Source organism: Ascochyta rabiei, chromosome 8 (assembly GCF_004011695.2).
Source record: "Ascochyta rabiei chromosome 8, complete sequence".
NCBI lineage: Eukaryota > Fungi > Ascomycota > Dothideomycetes > Pleosporales > Didymellaceae > Ascochyta > Ascochyta rabiei.
The window spans coordinates 1,631,193-1,648,063 of record NC_082412.1 but is presented as its reverse complement, the minus strand read 5'-3'; the positions used below and the strand labels follow the sequence as shown (position 1 = coordinate 1,648,063).

The following is a 16,871-nucleotide window of genomic DNA, read 5'->3' as shown; positions in this document are numbered from 1 at the left end:
AAACACGATACCAGTCCATCCGGCTGCAGGGTGGTCTTTGATAGTATCACCATTCCCGCCGATTACTCTGCCCACGATTGTCAGTGAGATGAAAGTTCCGGCAGCGCCACAGAGCAGGAGAGGTCTACGTTCGACCTTGTCGATGAAAAACAGCGCGGGAAGCGTGGACAGTGTGTTGACAATCCCATATATGCGGCTAGTATATAAACCTTCCGTCTTGCCGGTAAGCCCTAATTATCCAAGAATTGTCGGAGCGTAATAGATGATCACTGCAATTTGGGGTATCAGCCTCTGCAGTCTCACAAAGATTCGAGCATGTGTTGACCTATCATTGCAGCCAATGAAATGCTGGAAGAACATGACGCAGCAGCCAATAGTCGTGCGCTTGAGAGAGGGCTATGTGGAGAAGAGCGTAGTATAACCGGAAATGTAGAGCGAGACGCCCAATTTTCCAGGAAGCATTTCGCGGTTGTAGCGCTGCTTGAACATGACCTCAGTCTTGAAGGATAGATATTCTTTCTTGACTAAGTGCTCATAAGGGCCGGCCCTACGGACGCGTGCTAACGCAGAGATGCCAGTCGCATCGTTGTCGCGCATGCAATAGAACCGCGGTGACTTGGGAAAGAATAGAATGCTGTTGCACGGTAAAATAGGCCTACACAACGTGGCTCAAAAAAGCAAATAAATGTGCGTACAAGTACTACCTTTTTGACTACGACATATGCCAATACCAAGGACGAGAGCGGGCACGGTCTGCAAAGCAAAAGGCACGCGCCATGCTGCATCTGACTGTCCAGTGCAGCCGTTGAGTCCGACGTCGTTGCGAGGGTCTAAGGTCCGTGACGAAGCGGCGCCACCCGTGTATGGAATATCAGGCGCACATCGTGTACTACCAATATACTGTGTACCAAATTCAAGCCGGTAGCTGACGAGAAATCTGAGTGTAATCGATAGCTGTTGGAGGACTACGAGCGTTCCTCTAACGACAACAGTTGACACCTCGGACATGTACATCTACAATTTCCGTGTTAGTTAACTGCAAGAGTGCGTACGGTTTCGAACGTACAGGAGCAATCATAGTCAAAATGCCAACAGCAAAGCCCGCGATAGCTCACCCTAGGGAGTTTCAGTGACGTTGTCGTCATGATATGTACGTAAAACGCACCTGAAAATCCCATAGGAATGTTGACCGTGGCAACCTGAAGGACAGATCCAACGATAAAGACGATGACGGCGATGAGGATTGAGCCCTTGCGCCCAAGATTATCGGCTATAGGTCCGCTTACAAGTGAGCCAGGCCATGCCAATAATATCAAAGTTGACACAAACTAACCCTTGAACCCACTGTCAAGCGCAACTCTGGGAAATGTTGCAGCAAAGCTCTCCATGGTAAGCACACCACTGACAACACCCTGGTCGTAGCCGAACAGAAAACCCCCAAGCGAGGCGAACTTGATACCTGGCCAGCATGCTGTGCATCAACACACGAGATGTTACTCTTACAGTTGACAACCCGAACAGATATGGGTTTGCGCGCAACTCCTTGTACACCCCCTTTCTTTGAAGGTGCCTCGAGGCCGGCGCCTTCAAGATTGAGATCGTTTGACATGATGTATGCGGGATACTTGTGACCCTGAGAGCCTGCAGGCAGAGACGATATCTGACAGAGTGTGGGGAACTGCCTGCTTATATACGCAACAGTATTGTTGAGGCACTGTCGTGTGCGTGTTTTCCCAGATATTTCTACCATTTCCCCGCAAGGCAAGCTGACCTTTTCCCCGGTGTTGCGTTAGTGCTTGGAGAAATATGGGTCATTGACGAAGGTCATGGGCGGACTTCTGTCGCCCGAACCCCACAGATCAGTTTCTTGCAGCTCGAACAGAATCCAATATCCATGGCGAAAACACCTATGACTAACATATCGAAACTCGCTTCCCGCAACCAATTTGCCAGTCTTCTCAATTTCAATCCCAGCTTCGCAAATGGCAAAAGATCTGATCGCGGGTAGCCTTGCCGGGCCTACTCTCGATCTAGTTAGTCGTGTCGAAAGGCTTATGGAACGCCAAGCTTCTAATCCTCGTCAGCGCATGCTTGTTGCTCTTGCGGGCGTTCCCGGCTCTGGCAAATCGACTGTTTCGCATGCGCTGCTGCAAGAACTTGCTGCTCGAGGTGTTGAAGAAGTTGTGATCGTGCCGATGGTCAGGATAAGTCCACAAGCACCAAGTTACTGCTCAAACGTTGACCGGTACTACAGGATGGCTTCCATTACACCAAGAAGGTCCTCTCGGCATTTGAAGATCCAAAGACGGCTTTCCAAAGGCGCGGTGCTCCATTTACGTTCGACGCAGATGGTTTCCTGGACCTTGTCAGGACGTTGAAATCAACGCCCGTCACAACAAGCGAAGAACCGGAGCAACTCATCCATGCACCTAGCTTCGATCACGCCGTCCAGGACCCAGTCGGAGACGATATTGCTATCTCTTCACGGAAACAGATTGTCATCGTTGAAGGCAATTACACACTTCTGGACCTGAAACCTTGGAACGAAATTGCCAAGATTTGTGATGAAAGGTATGTTGAGTACGACTGAACGAGTGGCGGCTAGGTTTGGCTGATCAACTTCAGATGGTTCGTTGACGTCTCCCCAGAGATAGTGAGAGAGCGACTGGCAGCTCGTCATCTTGCTGCAGGTATCGAAACTTCGTTTGAGGCAGCTGTCCAACGAGCAGAGACGAACGACATTCCAAACGGCGAGATGATACGGTCGCTTCTGATCGAGCCTGATGTTATCATTCATAACTAATACCCTTACTTTGACTTGAGTCAAGTCTGCAATACCCTTGGAATCAGAAGCCGCTGGAAGTCAGATCCCAGTCGAAAGAATTGAAGAGTTCACTCGACTCAATAGACCAGGGGAAGTTGCTCAACGCGTCACGGTCCAGATGTGGGACATCTTGAAACGTGCCGGCATCGATGTCATCGATCGTAACGATTTGGTTCAGGATAGCGACGCAACGGGCCGAAAGCGAATCTTCAACGAGATGGTCTCGGAACGTGCTTCTAGCCAAACGGACAGCTTGGTGCCAATTTGGTAACTCAATCGAATTGGGGAAGCTGATGATGCACAAACTCATCACTAGCGCTGCATGGAAGAGGAAGTACCTGTAAACCTGAATGAGAAGCAGTCATCAAGCCTCAAGGTGTCATCACTTACGTAGCATACCAACCTTCCAGTCTGGTCAGACCTTGTACAGCGTATTGGTGTATAGATGAAACTGTAGCATTCGCAGCTTCGATGCATAACCGTGTGCACTCCTCTTGTTTTGCCTGCGCCACTGGATCAGGAATTTGGCCTCTTTCAGAAATGGCGCGACGAAGAAGTATGTGGCGAAATACGATGATCTTGAGGTTCCAAACCCTCCACCACAATCTAGATCTCGCAAATGTGTAATATCGATGTTGGCAAGGAGACTGGTGGTCGAGTTGGAAGTAGGAAGGCATCGTCTGTGACCATGCGTCCATGGAAGTGCTGATTGATAGTGCTGCCTCTGCAGACAGCCCAGGATCAGCGAGGAGCCTGTTTGAGATGTGGTTGGTATGTACGTGCAGATCGCTTTGTGCTTTCAGCGCAGAGTACAATGTAGGTTCTGTGGATTCGATCGGGAGCTCAGATGATTGGGGCGTGAGCGCCTACGGTGGTCAGCAATAGGAGAGACACGCTGGTGGTTGTGAACATGCCTCATCGCTGACGTTTAAGACGGCATGCACGTTCATGGAGTCCTGATCAGGAAGCATTATCGCTCTCCCGAACGTCGTCGAAGCACCACTGTCGAAAATATATAACCCCCACCAGACTCTACGACGGATCTCACGTTCCATCAGGCTGATGTTCCAGTGCGGTAGCTCTCTATGCAGTGCTACGCTGAGAGCGTTGCGAACAGCAAGCCCAAGAAGATTCCATCCCGTGTTTGGTGCGTTTCTCTTTTGACTCAGATTACTTAACAAGATCAGGGCTTGAATCGATGTCAGGTTGGCAGTCTCAAACACGGACTCATGTTGTCCTAGAGTGAGCGCGCGACGGTATAGATAGTCTTCCAGACCTACTTGATCGTTGTTGAGGCTCCATGCACCTAATGCTAGAATAGTGTGATAGAGCATATCCCAAGACCGTTTTGGTGGGCGTGGCACTATCTCGTGATACTGCGCACGAAAGGTTGCTTCATGCACAAAAGGGTAGACACAATGATACTCCTGAAAGTATGCATCTATCAAGGTGGATGCAAGCTGGTTTGTCAATGCAGCGTGAGAGATTTGTGCAGATGCCAACACACCAGTTAGGAGCGTAGAACGTTCAGTTGGGCGTTCCTGTGGTTGCGAATGAGACTGATGAAGAAAGCCAGCCCAGTCAAGTAGGCAGCGTAAGAAGACGACGCCAGAAGTCGAGCCTATAGATTGGTGAGCATGAAAAACAGAACAGAGAAGGAGCAGTTTACCAAGATAGCCGACACCAGTAGGCTCAACAGAGAGCGCGGCCATGCCATCGGTGAGGCTATCAACGTTGGCATCCTCTTCCTGCCAATTGAATCCATCCGCACTGTTAGGGACGGCTTCCGGGAGGACTGGATCACTTGCAACAGCTGGACTTGAGTCGCCTTGCGGGCTCGATAGTACTGAAGGACGTAAAATGTCAGGTGTGGATGGCCCTGTCACAAGCGAAGGGGTTTGTGCCAGTTCCGGTGAACTGAGCACATCATCGATATTGACCCCAGGAAGAAGTTGGGCGACAAGAGCCTCAAGCCCTTGCAGTCTCTTCTCAACGCTTGTAAGATAGCTAGCATCTCATCAGCAGACAGCATCTTGTACGATAGCTATGAGCCTCACGCTCTCGTCAGGGGCGATCTGATTATTTTGCCGCTGTAGTGACATGACGATCCACTCTGAGCACAGATCCTGCATGTTGGATGCTCTTTCGAGCACTGCACATGGTTAGTGTTGCCTGGACGTTTGTCAACAAGAGAAACGAACTTTCAGTTTCTTGTGACGACATCGATCACACTGTTCTGTAATTAGCCATCATAAATGTTAAGATAAAGTCAAGAGACGCACAGAAAGTGAGTCTCGTGCCTTTCTCTGCTCCATCCATGGACTTTCGCGAATGTTGTGAGTGTGCACACAGTCGTCCAACGCGAGTGGTTTGTTTGAGAGATGTGCAGGCGCCGAGGTTTGTCTTGCAGTCTAAACCTATCTAGGTATCGCCTTTCTTTTCACATTGGTCTTGAGTGTTGCAAATAGAGTGTAACACGGAATCATGGTCTACGTGTTATGTGTTTTGGTCGGTCTACAGCAGTTATTTGTCGAGATTCATGTAACAGCCTTTGACGACTGCTGTGATGAGCCATCTGCTTCCTAGGCTGAGCAGAGTGTCGCAAACTGTCCCTCGTGAGGCCTCGATTACCGGCAAATTGTGAAATTCACCCTATCCGGCACTGTGGGTTCTCACGGCTCACTTAGACCTGCTGCAGAGCTCCTGTTTATGTCGTTACTACCGACTACAGGACTTCAACAATTTCGTGATCAAGGTCCCATGCCGGTTTGTTCTCTGGAAATACTCTTGTTGGCTGACAGGAGCAAGATGCTTTCATGCGAGGGGTTGGGTGGATGATCTCTCGAGGCGATTGCATCACAGCTCCTTCATGAGATCATTGACTGCTTTCGTAGCGAAGCGTTTCCGCTCAGCCTCTTCCATGCCCTCGCCCATCTCTGTGTATGCATTAGCTTCACTGTAACACTCAGTGTGTGTGACGGCATTGCACGCACCTTTGATAGCCACCATCTTCCTCATCATGACCTCCAACTCCTCAACATCCTTGTCGCCTAATTCGCCTTCACTGTCTTCACCATGCAATGCATCCTTCATGCCAAATAGCTCGATATTCATCTCTGCTTCTTCAGCCGCGAAGCTACCGTCAACCACGTCATCATTCTCGTCAAAGTCCAGATCAGCACCACTTTCCCATTCCCCAGCTTCGAGCGCTTCTCTGACCCTTTGTACACCGACTACTTCACCGAAATCATTCTTGCCTTTAGCCTCAAAGTCGACATGTTCGAAGCCATGCTCCATGCACAGCTCCTCCCACTCATCGCTGCCCTTTTCAAGATAGGGTATGGTGGACTGTGGCATGGCGACTGCAAGACACACGGTGTCACCAGCGTAACCGCAAGCACGCTCAATCACATCGGAAATTGCTTGCATTGTGTCCTTGATCACGCCGAGGTCTTTTGCCTCGACTGGCTTCTTGAAGCAGTATATCCAGCCTCCCAGCACTGTTATGACTTCGCGAGCTTCAGGTTTCATGAATTCGGTACGCCATTCAGTCACGTCGGTGATCTCGTCGAGCCATATCGGTAGCGTAGCGGTGTAGTATTTTGTTTCAAGGCGCCATTCGTGCGAAAGTCCTGCGGTAGTCTCTTTGCCTTCGAAGGTAGTAGGCTCTGGCGCAGAGCCCGTCAGCTCTGTGAGAACGTTAGCTTTGCAATGCTGCAAGGACACTACTGAACACCACCTTTGACAAAGTTCAGCACCCCTGACCCCGGTGCACCTACTACGAGTATGCGCCGTGGGTTCTTGACGTCCATGGTGTGTTGTCGAGGTACCGTCGCGAAGTTGCGGAGTTTCGGAGGTCCCTTGGCCTTTGTGTGGGGTATCCTTTAAACAACCCCCCACTAACACGCGCCAGCTTAGCCATCCTAGAAACACGTTCGCAGCTGGTGGCAGTCGAATGCAGATGTCTGACATTAATCTCACAAAAGCAACTTGTAGCCGCTGCACTGTAGTCGCAAGCTTCGATCGTAATAAGCCAATATCCTATTCCTCATTTGGTCCAATCCTTTCGAAGGACTTGCTACTTGTTGTTCAGCGCATTCCCTGATCAGGTAGAGCGGACCTCATACCTGTCCTGATGTTCTTTTTGCACGCTTAGAGCGTGGGGTATGTCCTCTCTAGCTGTCGCGTTTGTCTTCATGCTCTACGGCGCAATTCCCTCAAGGACGTCCACCTCGTCCACCACTGGCCCTCGCCCTGATGACTGTGGCGCGACCACGTGCAAGACCAACACCACGGCCCCGTGTGCCTCTTGATCGGAACATGGGCGCGTTCCTGTATAAGAATTAGCGTCTTGTCAAAAGAAAAGACAAGATCTTCTTACCTCAACATATCTGGGACGATGAAGTATCGGACGTGGCTACCCCTGATGTATACCTGCTCGAGATGCGACACGCGACCGTCGCGCGCAGTCACGGTAATGTCCTTGAGCTGTACATTCATGTTGTCCTCAGCTGTTCATCGTCAGTTCAAGTCCTCTGGCAGCCGAGGCATTGCTGTGAGGCGCACCTTCGATAAGCTTGCCACGGTAGACTTCACCAGAGGTAATCTCCAGCGTGACAATGTGACCCTAAAAACTATCAGCGCACATTCCACGGTCTGGGGTGTTCCACATACAGCGGCCTCATTGAGAAGCTTGATTGGGATACCGATTGTGCTCGTCATCTCGGCGGTTTGATGCGCGGTTTCTGAGCCTGGGCCGTGCGATTTCGCAGGTCGAGCGCGTGGAGGGTGCAACGGAAAGCGCTGGAGGTGTTGTGTGCAAAGTTCAGTAGGCGCGTCGGCGGTCGCGGTAGATTTCGATTGGCGCAAGAATTAAAGTCGCGCGATATTTCCGACGGTACGAAAGGGGACACTGGGAGGAGACAGACGTATATGCGGGGTGCAGGCGTGTCGAAGGTCGATGCCTTCACGAAAGTTGAAGTCGAACCGGAGCTCTAGCGCATTGGCCTTCGCTAGCGTGGTTGCCTTAGTCATCTCTGCAGCCTACTGTGCACCCGTCCATCAGCAGCACTTATTTACCCGTCTCAATGAACATCTCTGGGACCTTGAACATCTTCCGGTTGCTGAGAGACCCGACGTTATGTCTTCCACAACATACGGCGTCGACGTTCAATCACCTGCCAATACCCCTTTCGAAGGCGTTTCCTAAGCGTGACGGCAAAGATGGAGAGAAAGAGGTTGACATACAGGCAGTAGTCCTCGACAAGGATAACTGCTTTGCCATACCGCATACTGACGAAGTGCACCAGCCTTATAAGGTAGGCTTTAATCTCTTACATTTCTTCAGTGTCCACTTCTATTGCTGTCTACCGCATAGGCACGCTTCCCTCCAGGACTATTGACCTAAACTGTTGCCTTTCAAAAACATGAGCTTACCTCAATACGCTCGGACGTGCTTTATGCCAGCCCATGAGCATACCGTTTCTCTCGTTGTAGCACTCAGCCTTACAAATCTCGTAGGACCACTTCCAACGCCTCCGTCAAGCCTACCCCGGCTCAAAGCTCCTCATCGTATCCAACACAGCAGGCACAAGCTCAGATCCAGGTTTCAAGCAAGGTGCAATTCTAGAGTCTAATACTGGAGTCAAAGTATTGCAGCATTCAACTAAGAAGCCTGGCTGTAAAGATGAAGTCATGGCCTACTTCAGAGCACACCCGGACTCAGGCGTCACCAGGCCAGACCAAATTGCTATCGTGGGTGATCGACTGTCAACCGACATTATGATGGCAAACATGATGGGCAGCTACGGGTTTTGGATCAGAGACGGGGCGGTGAGACCGGGTTTTGTAAGTTGGCTGTTCAGATGGTGAAGCTTGTGGCTGACGAAAGGTAGCTCGCAAGGATGGAAGACAGACTGCAGGCCTTTCTACTACGAAGAGGATACTCTGCACCGGATCCATCACGCAACAACCACTTCGAGTGATGCTCAGGTCTACTAAGTTACGTCGGCCGTACTCACAACCTACGATAACAATGTCCACTCTGTACGACTATTTTCAGGCCTCACCATATGTGTGTATATTCTTGGTTTTATCACTGTTGTCTCTTTCTGCTGCACCAACATTATTCAATTGATCCCGAATTATATGGAGTATCTTACATAGTGTAGAGGCTTATGCCTACGGCAGCTCCGACTGCCAATTCTATTTTCTGTAAATGATGTAAGACCCTACTAGATCAGGATGATGAGGCAATCGATTTCGTCGGTCTTATGTGGTTTCAGAAAGACTCAAGGTGCCGTCGAAGGATGGTGGATTTTCGAAGCAACACAAGTCGCAGGTCGTCGATCAAAATTCCGCGCAGCTCCACCATCCTCTGGCATGTCCTCGAACTTTATCAATTGACCTACCCATCTTCGATGAAACTTTGTGACATGTCAAGCATCATGCTGAGCAATCCACAGAGGGGCACAAGAGACGTCGATCTTTGATGACTGCACATGCACGACCGTCAGGTTGCGGCAGCTGCGTCTGAGATTGCGAATCCGCCAAGTGAATGAGCCACAGGCCGCACCTAAGCCTGTCCAGACTGCTGGGAGCAGCGCGATACCATCCTAGTAGCTTGTCAGCAGAGATCATGGTTGTCCTGTGGTCTTCAAGCACCGATTGTGGGGTCAGAAATGCCACCGAGGGTGGGGTCCTGGGTTGGCAGGTCTGGCGGCTGTGACGGGGTGAACCGAAAGCTGGGGTTCGCAAAGGCACAGTGCTGGACTCCAGACACGCCGAACTGGAGATGTTGTACAAGGCGCAATGATCCCCGGCTTATTGTGTTGCGCAATGTCTTGCTCGAGCCATCGGCGTCCGGACATGTACCATGCGATCATGTGCAACACTATTCGGTCATTTGCAATTGTGTAGAATACTAGAGCGAATCCTTCGGCCTCTCTCGACTAAACGAGGAAGGTGGTCGTCTAACAGCAGTACGATAGAAAGCAAAGTAGGATACATGAGGCTATAGATTCCCCATTACCTCGCGTACAGCTCCAGACCTCCAGATGGCAGCGCCAATACCTCTCTAAGCAGCAATACGCCCGCTTCCTGACGCTGGGGCCGCGGCTGGTAAAGACTCAGACATGGCTGTGTATGGTGGATAAAGGCACTCCACGAGTTCGTGCTAAGGTGCGGCATTTACGTTGAGCTCGACTCCGCAACGACGGTGCGGTTGAAGCGGTGGTACGGGAGCCGACGGCCGCAAGTGCTCACTGCTCATTGTCAAGTGGACGTGTCACCGAGATACAGATCGGAGTTTGTTGTCGCTTATGCTGAGTGTGGCCTGCATGCAGCGGCGAGGGTTCGACAGTTTCACGTGGAGATGAAGGAGTGTCTTGCGGGCTATGTTCCTCAGGCAGCCCGCCAGGCATGCTAAATATACGCACGCACAGTGCAACGGCAGGGGGTGGTGGCTGCTTTTGTACATGGCCATGGCCTGCGCGCTGTGCCGACGATCATAGGCAGACGCTGCATCGCGAGAGCCACAAGACATGCCTCAAACAGAGGAGCTTGAGCCCGCTACCGCCGGTGGCAATGCGCCGTCTGATAAACTGCGGGCCTCCATCACTCAGATGCGCGTGCACATATAGCGAGCAGGGCCAGGCCCCGTACCCCGTAGTCCTGTTCCTATCTACAGTCTCCCTCTCCCCCTTTGAGACGTGAGGTCTCGACATTCCATAACACCACGCACACGCACCGCCTTTCGTGCCTCTTCACGAGCCACTGCTGCACGCTGCCGGGCTGCCGATCCGCGGCGCGTAACAAGCACCCTTGGAATTCTTGGCTTCATTGGTTGATGATTCACAAGTTGTACACAGTAAGAGCAGCCATCCAGCCCAGGGGATAAAGCTGAGTGACTTCCGGAGTTGCAGCGTGCAGTGTCAGTGCCGGTGCCAGTGCCAGAGCCAGAGCCAGAGCCAGGGCAATTGCAATTGCGCATATCCACCGCTACGTCAACGAGCAGGCTTGACCGAGGCCCGTGTCGCTGTGACAGCTCGTGTGCGGCAGAGACGGCGCTGCACATCCATATCCCCGAAGCGCGGACGCGTAGCAAGTGGCGGCGACGTCAACCAAGGCCAGGATGCCTCGACCCGCATTTACATCGAAACTCTCGCTGTCCCAACGGCTCAAGCAGAACAACAGCACGACCTCAGTCAACAGCGTCCCTACCAGCCGCCAGGGCAGCCCCAAACGAACCATGAGCGACGTCAAGCCCGGCCTGGTGCTGCGGGCGAATGTCGTCAAGGTGCGCGCTGAGGTACCCCGCGGAGGAGAACGAGCATCTACTGACCGACGCAGGGCAGGAATCTCGCTGCAAAGGATAGGAGCGGCACCTCGGACCCTGTGAGTACTCTGCCGTGCCGTTTGCACGTTTGCACGTTTGCACGTTTGCACCGCCAGAGCGATTGTGCAGACACGTGCAGACGCCTCGTTTGTGCAGTGCCGGCGCTGACAACAGCTGTGCAGTACCTCGTCGTCTCCCTCGGCGATGCAAAGCAAGCCACCCCGACCATCAACAAGACCCTGAATCCCGAATGGAACACGATTCTCGAGATGCCCGTCGTGGGCGAGCAGAGCCTGTTGCTCGAGGCCACCTGCTGGGACAAGGATCGCTTCGGCAAGGACTACATGGGCGAGTTCGACGTCCTCCTTGAGGATGTCTTCCAAAACGGCCATCCTGTCGCCGAGCCGCAGTGGTTTCCCCTCGAGTCGCGCCGCACAGGGAAGAAGAAGTCGCACGTCTCTGGCGAGATCCAGATCCAGTTCACGCTCATCGACACGAGCAACCCTACCGCCGTCCCCGAGCAGATCATCCAGAAGTTCCTCGCCATTGCCGGCCAAACGCCCAGCCCAGACGAGTCGGACGAGAATGGCCTACTGCGCGCCGACAGTGCAGGGACCGACCTCGACGATGACGACGAGGAGAGCGAGAGCTCCAACGAAGCGCAGGACGAGTCGAAGAAAGCAGAGAAGCGCGAGAAGCGTCGCAAGAAGCTCAGGATGGCACGACTGAAGAGGAAGGCAAAGCAGCTCAGCGGCTACGAATACTCGGACAAGTCAGAAGTTGCAGGTGTCCTTTTCCTCGAGGTCCAGAACATTACAGACCTGCCTCCAGAGAAAAACGTCACCCGGACATCCTTCGATATGGATCCATTCGTCATCACTTCCCTGGGCAAGAAGACATACCGCACCAAGACCATCAGACACGACCTCAATCCCGTTTATGAGGAGAAGCTCGTGTTCCAGGTCCTGCGTCACGAAGTCAACTACTCTGTGAACTTCACCGTCATCGACAAGGACAAATTCTCCGGAAACGATTATGTCGGCACAGTCAACTTCCCGCTCGACAAGGCCGTATCAGTCGCTCCTGTAGCCGATCCAGATACTGGTCTCTACAAGCTGCCTGAACTCTCAGACTCGCCAGGCCTCCCTGACACCGGCAGGAGGTCTCGCTTTCGTCTGCCCGTATCGCGCTCGTCGTCTTCAAACAGTCTGTCTCGCCTAAGTAAGCCATCTCTCAAAAAAGAGCATTCCGCCGGATCGCTCTCGGCTAAAGATTCGAGCGGATCGTTACCACTTCCACCAACAAGTGCGCCCGCTGTGGACAGCAGCGGAAACCTTGCGCCTGTTCCTGCCATCAACGTCGACCCATCAGCCGTGGATGATCAGGATTTGAAGACCTACACTCTTCCCCTGGAGTTGAAGAACAAAGACCGGTGGGAGGCCAAGCACAACCCGACGCTGTATATCCGTGCCAAATACCTTCCTTACAGGGCTCTACGACAGCAGTTCTGGAGAGCCATGCTTAAGCAGTACGACGCCGACGACAGTGGCCTGATTGACAAGATTGAGCTTACGACCATGCTCGATACACTTGGCTCTACATTGCACGCGTCGACCATTGACAACTTCTTCAGTCGATTCTCTGCTGACCACAACGGTGATGAATTGCTGACATTCGACGAGACTGTCATTTGTCTCGAGGACCAACTACAAAAGATCGAGCAGCTGGACGAGCAGAAACGCGGGAACACAGCCTCGTCGACCCCAGGGACGGAAACTCCTCCGTTGGCATCTGGCGAACAGACTCCAATCAACAAAAACGCCTCAAGAACCTCGATACCCGTGCTCGAGACAAACAAGCTGGGCTCAGACGGCGAAGAAGGTGATTTCCTGGCAGATGACTTGGCAGACGAGACAGGCGAAGAGCATGTCATTGAGATTCGTGAATGCCCTATCTGCCATCAGCCGAAGCTGAACAAGAGATCCGACGCCAACATCATCACTCACATTGCAACGTGCGCAAGCCAGGACTGGAAGCAGGTTAACAACATCGTCATGTCTGGCTTTGTCACGTCAAGCCAAGCTCAGCGCAAGTGGTACTCCAAGGTCATCACTAAGATCTCGTACGGTGGTTATAAGCTAGGCGCCAACTCTGCCAACATCCTTGTACAAGATCGGCTCACTGGTCAGATCAATGAGGAACGTATGAGCGTGTACGTTCGCCTGGGTATTCGCATGCTCTACAAAGGTCTGAAAGCCAACAACATGGAAAAGAAGCGAATCCGCAAACTGCTGAAGTCCCTCAGCTTGAAACAGGGCAAGAAATACGATGATCCAGCCTCGGCCAAAGAGATTGAAGCATTCATCGCTTTCCATCAACTCGATATGACGGAAGTGCTTCTGCCTACGTCGCAGTTTAAGAACTTCAACGAGTTCTTCTACCGAGCTTTGAAGCCCGAGGCACGTCCATGTTCAGCTCCAGAAGACCCAAGGGTTATTGTCTCGCCCGCAGACTGTCGGACTGTTGTCTTCGACACGCTCGACCAGGCGCAGTCTATCTGGGTCAAGGGTCGCGAATTTACGGTCGAACGTCTTCTGGGTGACGCCTATCCACAAGACGCCGCACGCTACCACGGAGGCTCCCTTGGCATCTTCCGACTTGCCCCGCAGGATTATCACCGCTTCCATATCCCGGTGGACGGTGTGCTGGACGAGCCTAAGCTCATCGAGGGAGAGTACTACACTGTAAATCCAATGGCTATCCGCTCAGCTCTTGACGTGTACGGCGAGAACGTGCGTGTCATCTGCCCCATCGACTCAGTCAGCCACGGCCGTGTCATGGTTATTTGTGTTGGTGCCATGATGGTTGGTAGCACGGTAATTACACGCAAGAAGGGCGACCACGTCAAGCGTGCTGAGGAACTGGGTTATTTCAAGTTTGGTGGCAGCACACTGCTTTTGCTCTTCGAGCCTGGGCAGATGCGATACGACGACGATCTTGTCGACAACTCGCGATCTGCACTTGAGACTCTTGTGAGTGACGTTCCAACATTTCTGCGTCTACAATGCTAATGAGAAACAGGTTCGCGTCGGCATGTCTATTGGCCACAGCCCTGAGAGGGCGCCACATGTTCCCGACATGCGCAAGGACAACCCAACGCATCAGGAGAAGCAGGACGCTAAGCGTCGCATTGAAGGTAGCTTGGCGCCCGAGGGCGTTACTGGACCCATGCCCGGAGCGGGCATGTCATAGAGCAAGCAGATATCGTAAAAAGCTGCATGTTCAACAGATGCAAGCAGCGTAGCTGAAAAGGATACATGAACGGACGGTTGCATGTGGAATGGTGGCTGTTGGAGGCTCCTTCTCCCGAGGCGTTTTGTAGCGGATCCATCATCAGGCCTGAATAAAGAGGCATTCCATCATATACGTATTGTATTTCAGCTGGTATGTGTCGAGTTTGTTCGCGCTGTGAGCTGTCGGTGTGAAGTTCGTCACGTGTCGACACTAACGTTTGTTTACATCTTGGCAACCTCCAGAGGAGAGCGAGGTGACGATGCACACACCATCAACCCTGCTCCCGCACATTGACCGTACACTTCGCCACGGCTCGAGGTTATTCGCATTAACGCCAATCTTTACGACCGCACCTACGAATACCAGCAACATACAGTCTGACGCCAGCGCACCTGCGTACGACCGTGCCCGGCTTCTTGCGCTCATGCACGCGCTTTGACGCTACCACGAAACCACAACATCAAGTTCACCGCCACAGCACCGGACTCAATGTCCACCATTTTCGCGCGCTCTCCGCTTACATCTCTTCCCATGGCCACAAACCGACCTAGTACGCGACGACGAAGCGCAAAGCAGGCGTTCGACGACGACGATGCGCCCGCGCCCAAGAGAGTGAAGGCCGATCTGAACGGCAACAGCAAGAAGGCCGCCACAACCACAACCACGAAGAAGACCACCAAGGTCGCGTACGATGAGAATGACGACGGCTTCCAGTTCTCGCGGCGCACCTCGCGCAGGACTACCAAAGCACAAGTAGCCCCGCTACAGGAAAGCATACCCGAGGAAAAGGTAGCCAAACCGACGCGACGGAGAGAGATTCTGCGCTCGTCTCCGGATCCACCACCTGCAAAAGCACCGGCACGGCGCAAGAAATCGATCGCGACCATAGACCCGGAGTCCTCAGACGCGCAGAACCGACGGCGCTCTGCGCGCATATCTGGCGACAGGAATAATCTGGAAATTCGATCTAAATCCACAGAGCCCTTACCACCGAAACGCACAGGCAGAAAAGCACCCGCAGAGCCGCAGAAGAAGAAGCAAAAGCAGGTCACTCCAGCCCCCGAAGCGCAACCAAAGGCAAGCGCTTTTGCAGGCGCCCAAACACCAACTCAGCAAGAGGGCGACGCTGCAAAGGAGCGCGATCCTAATGCGAGGCGAATCATGCTTCCCTTTGCGGATACACCGGTCATTACACGGAACAAGGAGATGCGCAAAGGAAACAAGGATGGGCATAGGCGGAGCAGCACAGGTTTACGCGGCAGACGGGCGAGCTCGCTGATTGACAGCGGAATGTCAAATGGTGAGTGGTACTCTCCTGTCAAGTCACGGCTGCAGGAGATTGTGGAAATGCAAAAGCATTGCACAAGACTAGTGCTAACTGTTGTGCAGCTCTGCCGCATTCCGCGATTGAGGTCGCAGACTACTACAAGTACATTGAGCAAAGTCTTCCCGAACCACGACGAATGAAGCAGCTACTCACATGGTGTGGATCACAAGCACTACCGAAGAAGCCATCGGGCGACGTTAAGAACGCCAATGCGATCATGGCTGCACGCGCAATACAGCAAGAGCTCATTGACGACTTCGCAAATCGACCAGAGCTTTCAGATTGGTTCAGCAGAGAAGAGACTGTAGCGCCGCCAGCTGTAAAGAAGCCAAACCCAACGAATGAGAAGAACAAAATTACGTTACAAGAGCTTGAGGAGGAAGTCAAACGGTATGTTGCGACTCTTGCGATCGTGAGACCAGACGTACTAACATGTATACAGCCTGGAAGAAGAGAAGGCTGCCTGGGAAAGTCTCGAGAAATCAGCGCCTTCTGTGGCTTCAGTGCCACCTCCACCCTCAAGCGATGAGTCTGCCGCCGCATTAGGCGACATCGACACATCAGTTCTCGACCCAGCGCAAGTCGCAATACTCTCCAAACTGCAACTACCATCAACACAGACCGAGGAGCAGCCAACCTCCACAGCCTTCACGTTCACGTTCACAACACCCTCTGCACTGCAATCGCACCTTTCGAAGCTCAGCCAATCTCTCGAACCCAACATTGATATTTTTGCAGACGGCGTGCACAAGATAGAACAGTATCGCAACGCAGCCGAGCGCGTTGCGGATCGCGTCCTTGGCACAGCAGCGAAGAGGCTGGAAGACCGCGACCGAGAAGTTAAAGAAAGAGCTGGCGCAGACGGCATTGGCGTTGGTGATGTACTGAGGGGGTTAGCTGGTGTTCTGGGAGAGTCGTGAGGCCAAGACTTGAGACCAGAATAAAGATGATCTATTGTCGTTGATTGTGCAGCAGGCTGAAGCAGAGGGATATACTGCCAGCCGCCCCTTCGGAATGGCAGCTACCCAGCACGCTTCCTCCCGGGACATACACGCTCGAGCTCGAAGCTAGGATCCGCGAGTTCTGGACCG

At 52.7% G+C, this 16,871-nt stretch overlaps 8 protein-coding genes across 9 annotated transcripts, besides 3 other annotated features; 4 read left to right on the top strand and 4 right to left on the bottom strand.

Moving 5' to 3' along the window:
* Positions 1 to 979: 979 nt before the first annotated feature.
* EKO05_0005500 (uncharacterized protein) lies at positions 980 to 1,750 on the bottom strand (the record flags this gene model as incomplete). Its single annotated transcript, XM_059636611.1, has 4 exons — positions 980 to 1,014; positions 1,067 to 1,270; positions 1,334 to 1,459; positions 1,504 to 1,750. The coding sequence occupies 4 exons, from the start codon at positions 1,748 to 1,750 to the stop codon at positions 980 to 982; spliced, it is 612 nt and encodes a 203-aa protein (XP_059492594.1).
* A 232-nt stretch (positions 1,751 to 1,982) lies between these two features.
* On the top strand, positions 1,983 to 2,803 carry EKO05_0005499 (uncharacterized protein; the record flags this gene model as incomplete). Its single annotated transcript, XM_038940047.1, has 3 exons — positions 1,983 to 2,198; positions 2,255 to 2,571; positions 2,626 to 2,803. The coding sequence occupies 3 exons, from the start codon at positions 1,983 to 1,985 to the stop codon at positions 2,801 to 2,803; spliced, it is 711 nt and encodes a 236-aa protein (XP_038798513.1).
* A 43-nt stretch (positions 2,804 to 2,846) lies between these two features.
* EKO05_0005498 (uncharacterized protein) lies at positions 2,847 to 5,139 on the bottom strand (the record flags this gene model as incomplete). The annotated part of the gene is made up of 7 exons (XM_059636610.1): positions 2,847 to 3,162; positions 3,215 to 3,690; positions 3,739 to 4,445; positions 4,494 to 4,831; positions 4,882 to 4,976; positions 5,026 to 5,055; positions 5,107 to 5,139. The coding sequence occupies 7 exons, from the start codon at positions 5,137 to 5,139 to the stop codon at positions 2,847 to 2,849; spliced, it is 1,995 nt and encodes a 664-aa protein (XP_059492593.1).
* Positions 5,140 to 5,680: 541 nt separating this feature from the next.
* EKO05_0005497 (uncharacterized protein) lies at positions 5,681 to 6,796 on the bottom strand (the record flags this gene model as incomplete). 2 transcript variants are annotated; one of them, XM_038940120.2, is made up of 3 exons in its annotated part: positions 5,681 to 5,760; positions 5,818 to 6,513; positions 6,564 to 6,796. In XM_038940120.2, 3 exons carry the CDS (start codon positions 6,634 to 6,636, stop codon positions 5,681 to 5,683), a joined length of 849 nt encoding a protein of 282 aa, XP_038798511.1. The 2 variants fall into 2 exon arrangements, with proteins under 2 accessions (XP_038798511.1, XP_059492592.1); XM_059636609.1 differs by having other exon boundaries at positions 5,681 to 6,796.
* A 245-nt stretch (positions 6,797 to 7,041) lies between these two features.
* Positions 7,042 to 7,546, bottom strand: EKO05_0005496 (small nuclear ribonucleoprotein Sm D3; the record flags this gene model as incomplete). The annotated part of the gene is made up of 4 exons (XM_038940072.1): positions 7,042 to 7,156; positions 7,206 to 7,335; positions 7,391 to 7,451; positions 7,499 to 7,546. 4 exons carry the CDS (start codon positions 7,544 to 7,546, stop codon positions 7,042 to 7,044), a joined length of 354 nt encoding a protein of 117 aa, XP_038798510.1.
* Positions 7,547 to 7,911: 365 nt separating this feature from the next.
* EKO05_0005495 (Phosphatidylglycerophosphatase) lies at positions 7,912 to 8,808 on the top strand (the record flags this gene model as incomplete). The annotated part of the gene is made up of 3 exons (XM_038940083.1): positions 7,912 to 8,142; positions 8,345 to 8,671; positions 8,719 to 8,808. 3 exons carry the CDS (start codon positions 7,912 to 7,914, stop codon positions 8,806 to 8,808), a joined length of 648 nt encoding a protein of 215 aa, XP_038798509.1.
* Positions 8,809 to 10,747: 1,939 nt separating this feature from the next.
* Positions 10,748 to 10,810: a tandem repeat.
* Positions 10,811 to 10,955: 145 nt separating this feature from the next.
* Positions 10,956 to 14,411, top strand: EKO05_0005494 (Phosphatidylserine decarboxylase; the record flags this gene model as incomplete). The annotated part of the gene is made up of 4 exons (XM_038939982.1): positions 10,956 to 11,120; positions 11,174 to 11,218; positions 11,342 to 14,191; positions 14,241 to 14,411. The coding sequence occupies 4 exons, from the start codon at positions 10,956 to 10,958 to the stop codon at positions 14,409 to 14,411; spliced, it is 3,231 nt and encodes a 1,076-aa protein (XP_038798508.1).
* Positions 11,237 to 11,269: a tandem repeat.
* Positions 14,412 to 14,984: 573 nt separating the features above from the next.
* EKO05_0005493 (uncharacterized protein) lies at positions 14,985 to 16,700 on the top strand (the record flags this gene model as incomplete). Its single annotated transcript, XM_038940017.2, has 3 exons — positions 14,985 to 15,753; positions 15,843 to 16,170; positions 16,223 to 16,700. 3 exons carry the CDS (start codon positions 14,985 to 14,987, stop codon positions 16,698 to 16,700), a joined length of 1,575 nt encoding a protein of 524 aa, XP_038798507.2.
* Positions 15,451 to 15,500: a tandem repeat.
* Positions 16,701 to 16,871: the final 171 nt, after the last annotated feature.